This window comes from Rousettus aegyptiacus, unplaced genomic scaffold (genome assembly GCF_014176215.1).
Source record: "Rousettus aegyptiacus isolate mRouAeg1 unplaced genomic scaffold, mRouAeg1.p scaffold_m13_p_16, whole genome shotgun sequence".
Lineage (NCBI taxonomy): Eukaryota > Metazoa > Chordata > Mammalia > Chiroptera > Pteropodidae > Rousettus > Rousettus aegyptiacus.
This window is the reverse complement of record NW_023416291.1, coordinates 24,363,938-24,380,385: the sequence shown is the minus strand read 5'-3', so window position 1 is coordinate 24,380,385 and position 16,448 is coordinate 24,363,938. Positions and strand designations below refer to the sequence as shown.

The following is a 16,448-nucleotide window of genomic DNA, read 5'->3' as shown; positions in this document are numbered from 1 at the left end:
GTGTGAAAAAGCAAGTACAATCAATAAGAAAAAAAATCCTCCCAGCTATAAATCAGCCACGTGGAGCTGCTGCTGCTGCGGCGGCGGTAGCCCTGACTTCCTGGTTTGCTTTCTGCAAGCCTAGCGGCGGGGGGCTCGGGCAGTGGGTGTAAGAAAGGAAGAAGGGGCCAGAGCCGCTCCAGGTCCGCAGGAGAGGGCTACGGGCCAGGTGACCCTGGAAAGCACGGGTGTAAGGACAGAGTTATGGCCCATAATTGCAATAAAAGTTTGGGAATCTAGAAGCTTTAAGAGCCGAGCTGTGGGGCAAAGGCTAAGGCTAAGGACCAGACCTGGGAAAAGTGTAAGTTAGTTACAAGGTAACGGGACTGCGAAGGAGGTTCGTGTGGACAGTGGGGGAGAGAAGGGGACTGCGGATCTGGAAGGGGGCAGGTAGACAGAAAGGAAGCTTAGAGAGCGAGGCGCACGAGTAGGTTGGAGCTCTGCGAAGGCCGCCGGAGGACGGGGGCTGCCCGGGCGCCGGAGCGCGGTCCGAGCCCGCGGGCCGCGAGGAGGGGGCGGGGGGGAGAGCCGGGAGGAAGGTAGAGCCGAGGGGAGTTCCGGATCTGGAGCTGGAAAGGGCAGGCAGCGGAGAGGGCGGCAGCCGAAGCGGCAGGGGTGGGGGAGGGAGGAGGAGAGCCAGAGGAGGGGGAAGGAGGGAGGGGAGAGCTGTGGCGGCGGCTGCGCCCGGCGGTGTGTCTCTCGTCGCCGGAGGAAGATGAGGCTGAAGATTGGGTTCATCTTACGCAGTTTGCTGGCGGTGGGAAGCTTCGTGGGGCTGGTGGTCCTCTGGTCTTCCCTGTCCCCGCGGCTGGACGACCCGAGCCCGCTGATCGGAATGAGGGTGAGTGACCCGCCCGCCCCCTCCGGCGGCGGCGACCTGCAACTTGTTTTGTTCGCGCGCGCGAGTGGCGGGAGCCGGGGGCGCCGGGGTCGGGCGCGGCGTTGGCGCCGCAGCTCCGCAGGTGGCGCCGGCGCCGCGGGGGCCGGTCGGGGGCGCCGAGCCCCGCGCTCCCTCTGTCCCCGCCGCCTGCTGCCGGCCCGCCCCCTCGCCGCCCCTTCCTCCCGCGCTTCCCCGCCCCGGGCCCCGCCGCCGCTCCCCGCGCTGCGGCTGCGGCTGCGGCGGCCGCGCTCCCCGCGGGGGCTGCTGGGCGGAGCGGGGGGAGCGCGCGGCACCGGTGCGAGGCGGCGGCGCGGCCGTTCAGCCCGCGGCCCCTCCATGCTGGGACCGCCGCGCTGGCGGCCCGGGGGTGCGGGCGGGTCCGGGCTGCGGCCTGCGGCGCGGGCAGGCCTGGAGGAGGCGAGATGCCGCCGCTGCCATCACTGGTCCGGGCCAGGCCCCTCGGTCCGCCTTCCCTCCCGCCGCCGCGCCGTCCGGGGGCGCCCGCAGCTCGGGGCGCCCCCAGCCGGCCCGCCCGCCTGCGAGCTGGAGGGCGATGGCGCCCCGCCTCTCGCCCTCGCGGAGAGCGCCGCCTCCCCGCCAACTCCGGTGGCCGGGGGACGGGGCGCGACGTGCGGCCGAGGCCTCGCGTGGGACCGGCGCGTCCTCTCGCTTCCCCGGCGAGGGGAGGGGCGGCGGCGGGGCGTCGCCGCCCGGCCCGCGGCCGCGTCCCCGCTACTCCAGGGAATCCCCTTCTCCCCGGGCGGCGGCGGGGCTGCTCGGCCGGAAAACTAACTTGCGCCCGCGCCCTGCCTCTCCTCGCCGGCCGGCTGCTCGCTCGGCCCGACGCCGGCGGTGGGGGTGGGGTCGCCAGCGCCCGGCGCCTCCGCTGGGACGCATCTGTCTGCCACCCAAGGCTCGGGTGTTGGCTTTGACACTCCCTTGCTTCGGAGGGCTTAGTCAGGCGCCTCGGAACATTAGTTACCGGGAGCCGCTCCGGGAGGGGCCGCGGCGACGGCGGCTTCCCGGACCCAGCCCGGCCTCGGCCTCCTGCCGGACCTCGGGGGACCTGTGCACCCCGCTCCTTCCTAATCCCAGAGCCCGGGATCTCTTCCCAGGCCGACTGCCCCTGGGAAGGGAGGGCGTGAGAAGTTCAGGCCGTGGTAGGACTTATGCCCTGTTGTAAATTGCCTATTGTAAATTATCTGCAGTGCATCTGTGTGATCTCCTTTAACTTATCTTTTGGAAAATTAGTATCAGGAAACTGAGTGAGAATAAGAATCCTGAATAAGAATCCTAGGAAGAGACTTCCTTATCATTTCCTGCCTTTTCGCAAGTTCTAGTGTTTGAAGTACACTGCAGTGGAGTCTCTTTATAATATTTGGGGTGGATTCCCATCCAAGTCATCTAAGTTAAAGATCATAAAAAAGTACCAAATTTTCCTTTTCAGTGTGTGTGGTTTTAAGCTGCTTGATTCTCATGGAGTGGTGGTGACCTTTTTATGATTTTTACTTGCAAAGTGCCTTACTGACAGAAGACAACTGAATATTGTGCAAATGTTGGAGACAGTAGTTGTTTTAAGTCAAATGGTGCTTTACAAAGAGCCAGGAATGTTTAAACTGCATTATCTGGGAGAAGTTGAGGACAACAGACAAAACTAGCCATGTTCAGAACGTTCCACAGTTCAGATGACAAGTCTTCTAAAGAGGTTGTCGAGCATCGGCATCAATACCCAACTCCTGACACATTTTATTTGTGCCGATAAATAAGTACCAAGCCACAATGCCCATGTAATAGCTGTAGGAGGTGGTGTTAATCTTGATTTTTGGCCTGACTTACAGTCATGTGCTGCATAACGACATTTTGGTCAAGCAGGGATCATGTATATGATGGCTGTCCCATGAGATTATAATGGAATTGAAAAATTTTTGTCACCTAATGATGTGTCACAATGCAACACATTCCATGTTTGTGGTGATGCTGGTGTAAATAAACCTATTGCACTGCCAGTCTTAAGAAAGTATAGCCCATACAATTATGGATAGTACATAATACTTGATAATAAAAACCTACTGGTTTTATATTATACTGCTTATCATTATTTTAGAGTGTATTCTTTCTACTTATAAATAAAAAAGTTTGCTGTGAAACAGTATGTTGTGTTATACTGACAGCGGCCTTATAGTCTTCTGTTTACCAAGTCTCTTGATTACACTGTTTTCTCTTGTGCTTGATTTAATATCATGTTTTGTACAGTAACATGCTGTACAGGCTTGTAGTCTAGGAGCCATTGGCTTTAGCATATACCTAGGTGTGTAGTAGGCTAGGCCATCTAAGTTTGTGTAAGTGTAACCTGTAATGTTGGTACAATGGTGAAATTGCTTAAGAATTTCTCAGAAGGTATTCTCATTAGTCATTAAGCATGACTATTTGATAGTTTGTCAGTGGATTCAGTGTAGCTTCTGTCATTTGCCAAAGACAAGCTAACTTTAAGACTTTCAAACATACTTAACATTAAAAAGAATGCTTATGGATCAGGAAAGCCAAACCCTTTTATTAACTTCACAGGCAAGTAGTAACTAAGGTATAGCTTATAAATTATCAGAGTGTAAATAAAGGGACCATTGTCTCTTTTCATTGAAAACTAACCTAAGAGATTCTGATAAAAAGCACTAAAACATCTTTAGGAAAGATTCTGACTGGTAGATTCTGACTCCCCAGTCTCCCTTAGCCCTCTGATTCTTTGACTGTGATTGCAGACACCACCACCCCCTGTGAGACACCTGTCTCCTATAATGCTGATCCACATAGGGACTTTTTTTTTTTTTTTGGATCCCTGTAAATGGCCTGAGATAGGCTAGAAAAATCTCGTTTATCAAATATAGGTTCTACCTCTACACTAGCAAGCTTATACTCATGGTTCCACCCTCAGCCACTTCATTTCTTGTACTTGCAGTGTTCCAGGCACTGAAGGCTGTTGAAACCTGGTCCTTTTTTCACCTGGACCACTTCCTTGCTTTAGATCAGTCCAGGCAGTATTGCAAAATGCATTATCCATGGTCAGGACAAGAGAAACACATTTCTTATCTCCCTTCTCTCTCTGGGTCTCTTGCTATTTCTCTGAGGTGAATGGTGTGAAAAGTGATTTTACTGTTCAAATCATAGTGTGTTGTATACAGTTTTATTTATTCAACAAACATTTTTGAGTGCCTACTATGTACTAGTGCTAGTTGTTGAAACACTCTTGCTCCTAACCTTATGGATCTTGCAGTCTAGTGAAACATACACACACAAACACAATCAAGAAGGCACGAAAAAATAAATAAAAATTGTACTACATTCTATTAAGAAAATCCATGTGGTGGAGAGGGTGGGTAAGAAAATGGAGAGCTTGGTCTTTAAAGCCTTACCTGAAGATACAACTTTTGAGTCGAAATCTGAAGATTTCAAGAAGAGTAGTTGTTGAAATGGGGTTTGGGGGGGGGCATTCCCGAGCAGGAGAAGTATGTGCAAAGGTCCTGAGGTATGAAGCAGCATGGTGAACTGAGGAACTGGAAGATCAGTATAATTAGAATATGGAGAGTGAGAGGAGAGGTAGAGTGAAGATGCAAAGGTAAGTACGGGTCTTGTACACCAGGCTTAAAATTAGGTCTTTCGAGCAGTGGTAAAGCTGTTAAGGGAGTTTTAAGTAGGAAAGGACTGTGATCAGATTTGTGTTTTGAAAAGATCACGCTGGCTGCCCGCAGAAAGTATGAACTGGTTTAGAGCAAGAACAGACAGTAGGAGTCCTGTTGGAGGTTACAGTAGATTAGGTGGGACTTGATGTTGCTTGGAGTGGCGTGGTGACAGTGGAAGTGGAGAAAAGTGAATTGATTCAAGAGCTATAAAGACGCAAAGGCATCAGGAATAGGTGACTGGGTGTGGGAGTGAAGAAGAAGGTGTCGGGAGATTTAGGGTGAAAGGTTATTTGTTACTGAAAGTTCTGAAGACGAATTTCATACATTCTTATGTTATATTTTGTGGTTATGGCAAAGCTTATTTTTTTTAGGCTTTGTCCTCTGGATATCTTAAGGTCAGCATTTATTAAGACCGTTTGTTTAGCACTTGGCAAAGTACAAAAAGTTCCTTTAAATAAATTATAGTTTCTCCCAGGTTTATCCCTGAGTGAGTGTTTAAAGTTCAATCATAAGCCCCTAAAAATAAAGATTGTAATGGGAATGTTCAAAGATCTTCAGTGGTTCTCTTACGGCAAATTCAGTGCTGGTGAGAAGCTGCATGTAAACTGATGATTCTCTGTACAGTTGCTGCTTTAATCAAACCATCACAGCCACTTAGATTCAGAGCATACATAGTAGGACTAATTCAGGAACCATTTCTAGGAAGAGAAGTTTTGTGTGATAATCAAGCTACGACCGGTTGAAAAGAGTATCCTTTAAATGAGGACGAACGACTGATTACTCTGTCACAGTCAAGTTCCACCTTACCAAAGCCATTTTATCCGAGAGCTGATTGGTTACAACCTGAAAAACTCTTCCCTTGACCGTGAGATTTTATGTCAAATGGAAGCTCCATTTATACTGTTATGGATGAAACTATCACTTAGCAAAAGTGTGTTGTATCTGAAGTCTTAAATGGTCACTGCTGTCTCAGTTCCCTGGGTGAAATGCCACTGACTTCTGTTTTGCTGTCCTTCCCCACTCACGACAAGAAACTCTCTCATTACTAAGTCTAAGAATGCTGGGTTTTATAGACCTCTTAAAATTCAGACTTTTGGGTAAGTATTTATGCTTCTGGATCAGGAATTAGAAGTCTTCATGTTCCTTAAAGGTGCCTGTAAACCACCAACTGAGTCCTTTGGAGGTGGGATTCACGTTTCCTGCTGATGGAGTATCTCCATCTCCTGAGGTACTGAACCATTCAATTATGACTCCCCTGTAGGTCAGGACATCCTAGAAATGCACACGTTTCTAAGAATTACTGGCTCTCAATTCTCTGGAAATCTTTCCCACTTAGTGGTTGAAGGTTAGGCATCAATTCTGTTACCACCATACCACCCGACCCACCAGTAAGACTCCATTGGAAAATACTAGGAATACCTGAATTAACAGTCCCTGCCCTCAAGGGATCACATCCTAGCTGAAGAAAAACATGCAACAATACTCCGTGCAGCCCGGGTTCCTTCCCCTCTTCCTTCATCCAAGCACTATAAGGAAACAGTATGAAAGCTACCACAGGGATATGTTTTATTAGCAGCCATTGATTTAGAAAAGCCATTCAGGGAGAGTGCAGACATTAGTAAAGAAAGAATAAAAACTGTCTGACAGTTGAATTTTAATAACTTTTGTGAATTAGGCTAGCTGCATGGAATGGGAGATAAGGTGTGGGCCACCATTTGGGTTTAGTATAAGCCGCATTAGATCGTTCAATAGTAAATTGAAGACAAAAGTGAGAGAAAATAATGTATCATAAATGAAAATCCAAATTCTGAGCTTGGGCCATTTGTAAACAGAATATTTGTATTGGTCGGCAAGATTTGTATAGCCATGAATGTAGGAAATGAAAGTAGGAAAATGATTGTGATCATTCAACTTTAACTGAGATCATTGTTTTTGTTCACATTCTGAATTCTGATTTTCATTCCTGAGGAATGAATGTACAGTCTTACAGAAGGAGAAAAGTAATTAAATATAGAATTTAAAGTTTCTAGAATAAAATGGGCATAGCTTGAGGCTTTAAAAGACACGAATTTATAGTTAGATTATGTACGATGAAAGAGGGAGAAAAGTGAGGAGGTGGAATGTATATTAACTATGGACAGAATTCTCTGTAAGAATTGGGAGCTATAAACATGGACTCATTCATGTCACAAATATTTCAAATATTTATTGAGAATTTACTCAATTGCCATCCATTGCTATAGGCATGGGAGATGCTATACCATACAGCAACTTTTGACATCATAGTGGTGTTACTCAGATCTTGACCTAATAACCACAAGTAAGTGTTGTGTCTATAATAATAGCAATTTTCTTTTGGTACATAGGCCTTTTTACAGTACCTCCCAACCTCCAACCATTCATCCACCCAAAATAATGCACTGAGGACTTTCTCCCTGCAAGGTGCTGGACTGGGTGCTGGAGACGCAAAAACACAGACTCCAATCTCTCAGAAGTGAGATAACAGTATGAATATGTAACAGTCATAGAAAAGGAGATTCTCACACAGCTGTAGGAGGAATGTTCAGAGGCAGGAGCGAAGAGCATGGCATTTGGCCACACCTGGAGCGTCAGGGGGATTTGGACAGGTAGAGATGAAGAAAAAACATTCTTGACTAAAGGAATATGGTGAGACCAGAGTCTGGTTTGCTGGTGAAAAGTGGTGGAATTTAAAATTGGAAAAGTAAGTTTGGGCCACGTTTTGCAGGGAATTAAGTGGTAGGGAAGGGTTGGCGTTTTATTCAGCACTGTTAGAGAAGCTTTTTGGAAGTTTTGAAGAGGAGTAGTGACATTTATTTATTTGTCAACTCTTGATGCACCAAATTCACTCAACAAATATTTTAAATGTTGAATGTCTACTAAGTACCATCTATTGCTCTAGGCATTAAAGATACCATAGTGTGGTACATACTCTTAGCAACATAATAGATAACATACTTTGAATCCTATGTGTCAGGTATGTGTCAGGTAAGCCTTCTACACGGATTATGTTGTTTAATTGTAACAATAACCCTTTAATTAAAGTCTGATGTAATCCCCACCTTATAAGTGAGGCCACTGAGTTACACAGAAGTGAACTCTTTGCCCAAGGGTATTTACCTAGAAAGTCGTAGAGCCAGAATTAACCCCAGGTGTTGACTTCAGAGTTTGGCTTTTTGATGCTACCCAGTGGATTTTAACAACAGAGACAAAACCCTGTGAACTACATTAAAAGGGAGACATAGAGGCAATAGGTCATTTCAAATAGCAATAAACACTGTGAAAGCAGTACAGAATAGTATGAAAGAAAAAAGGGCAGAGAGGACCGCTCGGGGAAGGTAATGGCTGAGCTGAGGCTTAAAGGGTAATGCAATTCCGAGGAAGAGCATTCCAGGCAGAGAGAATAGGAAGTATGAAGCCCCTGAGGTTGGAATGAGGCTGGAATGTTCTAGGACTAAAAAGAAGACCAATGTGACTGGAGCATGGTGAGTTTGGTGGGAGTACAGTACTTGATAAGCTCGCAGATGTAGACAGGTCTCTGAGTTGGATGATAAATTGTATGGTTATCTCACTACATATGGTCCTAGATTTAAAAAAAAAAAAAAGTAAAAATCTTTTTTGGCCACAGACTCGTGGTCCAGACAATTGCAGTGATAGAGACAAAAACCGTAAGTCTATTGGGATCTCTTGCGGGATCACAGAGAAAGCAGCATCTAGTCTGTGGGGCTGGGAGCTGTCAGAGAGCTCGTCTTAGAAAGGGCATGTGGAGGGATGAGTACACCGGGGCAGAGGAACAGTGTGCAAAAGCGTGAAAGGTTGCAGTGAGTCCTGGGGACTACATGGCTGGAAGGTTGGGTTGGGGAGGGGAGGAATGGAAGAGAGAACTCTAGAAAGATACATAGAATCTGAACCCTAAGAGATTGATCACCGTGACTGGTTAAAGCTGAGCTATACAGAATAATCTGGAAACAAATGCAGGCTAGGTTTCACTGAGGAGAGAAATGTCTCTGTAGGACATGATGAGACCTAAACCAGGAGAGGGAACAGGGTAAAGAATATGAAGGGAGAGATCTTATGAAAGTAGAATTACCCAGTGTAACTGGTGGGAGGAAGAATCGAACTGGATGGAATAGGAAAGGAAGGATGCCGATGCCTTTGGGAGGATGAAAGCTGTCTTAAGCAGTCTTAAGCAGCGGTTCTCAGCCCTCGCCAGGCATCAGAGGGTGTGTTAAAACACAGGTTACTCACGCCCAGAATTTCTGATTCCATACCTCTGGGGTGGGGCAGATGATTTGCATGTTAAACTAGTTCCTAGGTGACGCTGATGCTCGTGGTTCAAGGCCACACTCCGAGAAGCACTGATGTAGAGAATATGTAGTTTTGGGGGCTGTAAAACAAAACAAAAAAATCTCTCTTGTTTGAGGATGTGGTATTTTATAGATTATGATCGATCAGTCAGGAGAAGGTGTTTACCAGGTAGATGGAACTCAGAATAGAAATTAGTACTGGATGCAAAGAGTGCAGTTCATTGGCAGAAACATGATGTCTGAAGCTCAGGGAGCGGATTGGTAGATTAAGAGTATGTGTGGATGGAAAAGAGAATGTGGGTAGGGAATAAGAAACACGGAAAATGCCTTGTTTTAGGTGCTGGGAAGGGGAGATGTGAAAGAAGGCACAGGCGGAAGTAAAATCCTTTAGAGAATACTGCCTCGTAGAAAACATAGGCAATGATTATTTAAGGGCGGAACCATCGACAATTTCAAATGCTACAATATTTGAGCAAGATCTGACATCAATTAAGGATGCAGCCAGTGGCTGTGGAAGCGTGTTTACATGCCTGCTATACTAACCAACGGTATTTGGGTCTAGAGTGGGACTGCAGTATCATCTTTGTTGGCATCTCGGTAAATGGGATGACCCAGAAAAACTGGCTCAAATGAAAAAGATGTTCAAGTGGTAAAGGAAGGGTTTTATTAGAGAACTGTAACTATTGGAGAGGAATTTACCCCATTCAGAGTTGTATCTGTTCTGCCTGTGCCTCCCCCTCCCACCACTGTGTGTGTGTACATGTGTGTATTTTAAGTTGAACCGTAATCATGTAGTTGCGAAAATATATATTCTATATGTAATATGAGACATTATGTTAAAATATCATACACAGTAGGACATTCTTTGTACTCTTTTAGTCTGAAATCTGGTGATTTGTAAAGCTGTGACTAGAACAACATTTTAATATTTGAAGTTAAAAAAGAAATTTTATCCTGAAAAGATTAGGCATTTCTTAATTTTTTAATACATTAATTTGGCTGATATGTATATTAAAGAAAAAACAGAAAAGCAAAACTGTATGCTTAGTGTTTCAGCAATGTTAGTTTTTACGAATGAGATCTACCCTTTAATTCTAGTTCAACCTATGATCCCAAAAGCAACACTCAGACAACTGGGGTTGTAGTTACCCAAGGCTGAAGTCTTTTTTGGAGAAGGAAGAACTTTCAGTTGCTAAGAATTCTGAATATTTCAAAATGAAAAATGTTCTCATTTCCGTTCCATTATAAATTCTCTTCTGAGCTTCCCAGCCTTTGTTGCATTTTTGAGCATTGCTCCTGAGAAGGATTTAAACAAGCCAACAGGGAGACCTGATTTAGTTCACTGAGTGTAAGAACTGGTACACTGAAACTTGAAGAAAAATTAACTTTGCATTACCTAATTAGGTTTATGGACTTGCTGCAGAGCACCCTGGTTTCCCAAACCTAGAAGCTACAATTAACTGAAGTATTATATCAATACCAACTAGTCTCTAATAGGCTTCCAAGCAAAGCAATTGGAATTTGTTATTACCGAGTATATTTTAAACTGGGTGAATTAAAATTAAATCACATACCATTGGGACAATTCTGTATGAGAACAGAATAGAATAGAGTAGAATAGAATAGAGTAGAGTAGAAGAGAAGAGAGATGACTTAATAATTTTTTCATCTTTATTCTTTTATTGTGTCTCTGGGCTTAAAAATACATTTAGACCTCAAGAAGTGTGCTGCTCTCTTCAATAGTAAACTTACATGCTTCTTGATTATTTGGCTTAAACATAATTTTAGCATTTTTAGTTTTTACTTTTATAAAATAATTTATAATATAATTTAGGGTTGAAGCATTGAGGTACTTACTAGGAAACTATATTCACTAGTAATGTGTACATCTTATAAAAAGAGTTGATATTAATTAAAGAACGAGTATGTTTTTAATAGACATTAACTGAGAAACTGCCAGACTTTTTTTTTGTCACTTTTATGAGAAGGTGGATATGTCAGCATTTCTGTTTATTAAAGTTTCTGTAATTATCCTTTGACTCTTGATTTTCTTTTTAATGAAAACACCAAAAAAAAACCAAAACCAAACAAACCTGTGATAATATAATCTCTTTAATGTGAGAAAGGTTTGCAAGTAGCTTTTACAACTGTGTGGATGCCTAACCCTTCTGCTGCTGGAACCCTTGTTTTAAATCTAACTCATTGAGTCTAGCTATTGAAGTGAAACAGTCTCAGGTTCTTAATGTAGTATGAGACACTTTTGAACAGTTTTACAGAATTTTAAGAACGAACACTTGTTAAGAAGTGATATTATAACAGCAGTGCACAATCTTTATGCCTGAGAATTTCTGATAAATTCTTTATAGAACAATAAAGTCCCTAAGCCATGATGTTTGAAGTGCTCTAGAGGTTCATTACTTTTCATCATTTACTGTTGGACTTTAAATAACTTTATTCTGTTGAATTTGAAGTAGATATCTCATATATATTTTATTAACATTTATTATTGAAAAAGTAGTTCCCTTATAACCCTAGAACAAAACAAAATGATTACTATGCTTAAGTGAGTCATGCAAGTTTCATTTTGCCAGAGTACAGCAAAAATATCTAGATAGTCAACCAATGGGCGTTGGTGCCAATTGAATGCTAACAGGAATCTCCAATTTGGAGTGCGACGAAGAAGAAAACTTTATTCATTGCAAATAGCTCAATCATGATACAGTTCGGCTGTGGAACAGCATGTCTTGGGAGCAGCTCAGTAGTGTTATAGTTATGAAAGAGCATGGCTGTGAGGTGGCCCTAGGGGAAGGCTCTACTCTGCCCTGCTTCTGCTCTGCTTGCTTTACTCTGGTGAGAAGTCTTGCACTGCAACCCTAGAAAACAGTCCTCATTCCTCAGTGGAAAAGCATAGTGCTTTCTCCCAGCTAGAGGGGAGCCAACTTATATAGTGAGAAGTCTTTGTCCCTGGCCCATGATTGGTCTGCTCTCATGCAGATGAGGATTCCTCACAATTTGATTGGTCCAAAAGACACTGTTCTGCTTGATCAAAATGGAGCCACTTTGGTCAGTGAAGACATTAATGATATAGCTCCATGGCTCAGGCTGAACTGGGACGATCTCATTCCTATTGGTTGAAATACAGTTGCGGGAATTCTTTTGTAAGGCCTATCTCAGACAGCAGGAACACAGTACAGGCAGTTCAGTTCGGGAAGCAGGCAACTTTATGCAGGCTTCACCCTGAAGCTCCATTTGCATGAGAGGCCCCTATTTAAGAAATAGCCGCTAGGCTCTGTTTTTAAATTTGAGCCCACTTAGACACCAGGAGAGACTTTCTTGGTAGCTGTCTTCTTTCTTGGGATCAACGGGATGTTCAGATATAAAAAAATGGAAAGGGAAGAACATGATATATAATTCTATTTCTATTTAGATTTACAGTTATTATTAGTCATTTGTATAAACATTTCAAAAATGGCTCAGGAACAATCTAGTGTAGTTAAATCAATTAAGATTTTTTTATTTGCTTGATTGTTTAATGCTGCTATGAAAAATAGGTATTTGTGACGGGAAATGTTTGCCTAGAAAAATTTACCAAGTAATATTTATACTGGAGTTCTTTGTCAATATCAGCTCCTGTACCTATGAAATTGAAGGTCCACTTTATATAGCCACTTCAAAACTTGTCTTAGACGTTTTCTGAAGCATTTGGCATATTAGGTATAGGTTTAAATTACACTTATTTGGAGCGGCTTAAATCCAACCCTTTCCCCCCATTATTTCTTCTGGCAGTTATTTTAATTTATTTTTAAAATTAAATTTATTGGAGTGACATTGGTTAATAAAATTATATAAGTTTCAAGTGTACGATTCTATAATATATCATCTATATATTGCATTGTGTTTTCACCATCCAAAGTCAGATCTCCCCCTGTCACCATATATTTGACCCCCTTTACCTTTATTTATCTCCCCGAACCTCACTTTCTTTCTGGTAACCACTAAACTGTTGTCTGTGTTGATGAGACTCTGTTAGTTTGTCTTCTTCATTCATTTGTTGCTTTCAGTGTTGTATCTCACATATGAGCCAATTCATATGATTCTCAACTTTTTCTGTGACTTATTTTGCTTAGCATAATAGTCTCGAGATCCATCCACGTTGTCACAAATGGCAGTATTTCATCTTTTCTTATTGTGAGTAATATTCCATCATATATGTGTACCACATCTTTCTTTAATCATTTATACGACCTTTGGTTTTTCCTTGTCTTGGCCACGGTGAATAATGCTGCAGTGAACATAAGAGTGTATATATTTTTATGGATAAATGTTTTCAAAATTTTGGGGTAGATACTCAAAAGAGAGATTGCTGCGTCATATGGTAATTCTTAATTTTTTGAGGCACTGCCATACCAATTTACATTCCCAGGGGCAGCGTTATGGTTTCTTTCTCCCCCAGGTCCTCTCCAACACTTGTTAGTCCTAGTCTTGTTGATAATAGCCATTCTAACAGGTGTGAGGCAGTAAGAATCTCATTGTGATTTTGATTTGCATTTCTCTAATAGCTAGTGAAGGTGAACATCTTTTTATATATCTGTTGGTCTTCTGGCGATTCTTATCAGACAATCTGATCATTGTATTTCTTAAAATTCAATCCAACAAAATTAGTCTTTTAATCTCTAACACAGCAAGGTATCCCATGTAAGACTTAGTGTTTTATTACCTTCACAATTTGTTTTCAGGGTTTTACATCTTTTCTTTTGAAAGAAAATGTTTAAAACTCCTATTCAAAAGTCTGCTAACTCTTGCCAGGGTGATTTAAAATGAATAAAAAAGTCATTAGATTTTTGGCAAATAAGCTCTCAATTATGGTACAGAATAAATGACTACAAAGCGCTTTTTAATGTAATGGCCTGGAAATGACTGAAATCTTATTACTTTACACATGCCGATTTTTTCTACTATGGTGGGTTGTTTCATTTTTTAAGGTAAAAGATCGCTGTCGAGATTGGAAATTTTGATCTCTTAAAATGTATAATTACATTTCAACATTTAAGCAAAGAATTGAGAAATAAAGGCATGCAGTTTCATTAACTGTTGCTCTCTGCATGATGGCTTCAGATGAAATTTGAAATCCAGTATTTGTAAAAGGTTAGAGGAGAGTGTTTTATTGTGAGGGTCAATTAAAATAAATTTGCTTACAGTCCAGGGAGAGCCTAGAAGGTGGTAAGGAGAAAAATACTTTTAGCAAATAGTTTTCTAAAATTAAGTATTCTAAAAATGTGCTAAAAGAGGGTGATTTCCAAATACCTTGGTATTTCATAATACATTTTCTGTATGAAATTAAGATAACTCTTACTCTTCTTTTCATAGTTAACATTTAGACTCTAAAAAAAGACCATGGCACATATTTTAAAATAAATGTAGCACAGTTGTTAACTTTGAAATTTTTGAAGAGCTGTATCAAACCTGCTAACACAGCAGAGCTCCAAACACCATACCTTTTCCCAGGTCCTGGCCTCGAGAAAGAACTGCTGGCTTCATCTGAGGTATGGGTCAAAATATATATATGCTACATGGATATGCTCAGATTATTTTTCTCTCATCCTCTTAGAAATCTGAAGAATGTTTTAATGAATGTGGCTTCATTTCACTTTCCATGAATTACTACTGCAGGAAAGTGCCAGCTACTCTTATTTGAGCATCCTCTACCTGTGACTACATCGAAGATGACGCAACCAGAGTCTAATAAATAGCTTCACAGTGGTACAATCACGTTTTATAAGACCTGTGCTGAATTAACTGGTAACACTAAGAGAAAGATCAATTTTAAAATCTTTGTTGTATGTTGGCAAAGATCACTCCCTGACGATAACATGAATGGCTCGAAACATGGATTCTGATTTGCAGGTACTACTTTATCTTAAGCACAGGTACTTTAAAAGTAAACATGTCTTGTGTTATGATTTATGACTTAGGGCTGATAAAATACACAAAGAGTAGCTAAAAGGAAATTGTCGTGACAATAAGGAATAGATTTTTAATGTTATAGAAAAGCAGAAATTTAAGGAAAATGCAAAGGTAATATATAGATATTTGTTCAGTATTTTTGTTTTCCGATGAATTGTGATACCTCTCCTGGAATACCTTCAGTTCTTCGTGAAAATAACTGCAATTTAACTATTTTTTTTTCTTACTTGGGACAGAGGATTTCTTTCTTTTATTGTGGACATTTGTTGAGTGGTCAGTCAGTTTCTTTGGGTCTCAGTGAGTGCTAAATGTGAGAATGGTTTCTTCAAGGTTAGAAATGTCAGTCATGTAATCTGTTGACCCTGAGTAGCTAGATAAACCAAGCCTGCCATTTGGGCACACAGCATGTAACCTTTGAATGACGAGGCTGGCAGTTTACTCATAATTTTCTGACACATACAGAGATTGCATTTTTCTGAACATGCACAATTCTTTTTAATTAAAGATAACAGAAGTCTCACAGTCTTCTATCACAGCCATAACTCTTAGGATGAGTCAGTCCTAATGAAAAAAATATTTTATTTCTAAAATTAGAGACAATTAACTTTTTAAAAACTTTATGCTCTTTCTGTAATATCTATGCACTTCCTCCCTACAATTCTCACATGCCTCACTTTTTAAACAAAATGCTTTAAGAAGCTCTTGAATCCTGTGAAATATTGACTAGTTGTTATGGAAGAAAAATTAGAGATTTAGTTTTCTTGCAGGAGAGTCCTTTTGTCAAAAGAATGCAGGTTTTCCTTCATTGGCATGGGCTTAATTTAAAATTGCCTCATATATGCAGTGATGAAAAGCAAATCAAATTTAAATTACTAAATGGAACATTTTTCTGATAATTAAAAAAAATGAATAACAGTTTAGAACAGTGTTGTTACTTAGATATGTTAATATTCTGAAAGTTGAAGTTTCAATCTGCTTTCCATTTCTACCACTCTCATCAGATGACTATAAACATTGGTTTACTTCTCAAAGTTAAGTGGTAAAAATGATAAGAAGATAGACAGTGCCTAATTAAGTCAGGTGCCTGATTTAGTTCTAGTGCCTTTCATTTAGCTATATATTTGATTACTTATTAACTAAATGCATGGGCCAGGACTGATACTTAAGCCATTTTCATTTAGGTTATCACAAGCGTACATTTAAAAAATATATTCGTAATAGATGACTTATATTAAAAAGAAGTAAAACAACAGACAACGAAACCCACTATGCTTCAGCTGGTTTGTAGGGAAGCAAAAAGCATGAGAAATTTGTTGTTTCAATCTGCTTGTTACCATTTGGAACACAACTTCTTGTGCAGAGAAGACAGGTTGGTTGAACTGTCTTCGTTGCTCAGTGAGTGTATGTAGCAGTGGGAATGACTTCTTTAAATATGTTTGAAGAGTGAATGGTGCATTCAGTGGCACTTGGAATCTTAAAAGGACAGTATCATTTAGATGCCTAACTTAACTGCCAGAAGTGAAGATCAATAATTTGTAAAGAGAAAAGTGGAAAAATTCATTTTGG

The 16,448-nt window shown here is 41.7% G+C and overlaps 1 protein-coding gene across 3 annotated transcripts in view; it reads left to right on the top strand.

Moving 5' to 3' along the window:
* The first annotated feature begins 689 nt into the window (after nucleotides 1-689).
* GALNT7 (polypeptide N-acetylgalactosaminyltransferase 7) overlaps nucleotides 690-16,448 on the top strand; it is a 114,168-nt gene continuing 98,409 nt past the window's right edge. For all 3 annotated transcript variants that reach the window (XM_016148216.2, XM_016148217.2, XM_036233606.1), the window contains exon 1: nucleotides 690-880. In XM_016148216.2, the coding sequence (XP_016003702.1) occupies nucleotides 755-880 (126 nt within the window). In that variant the 5' untranslated portion in view covers nucleotides 690-754. The remainder of the gene's footprint in view (nucleotides 881-16,448) is intronic.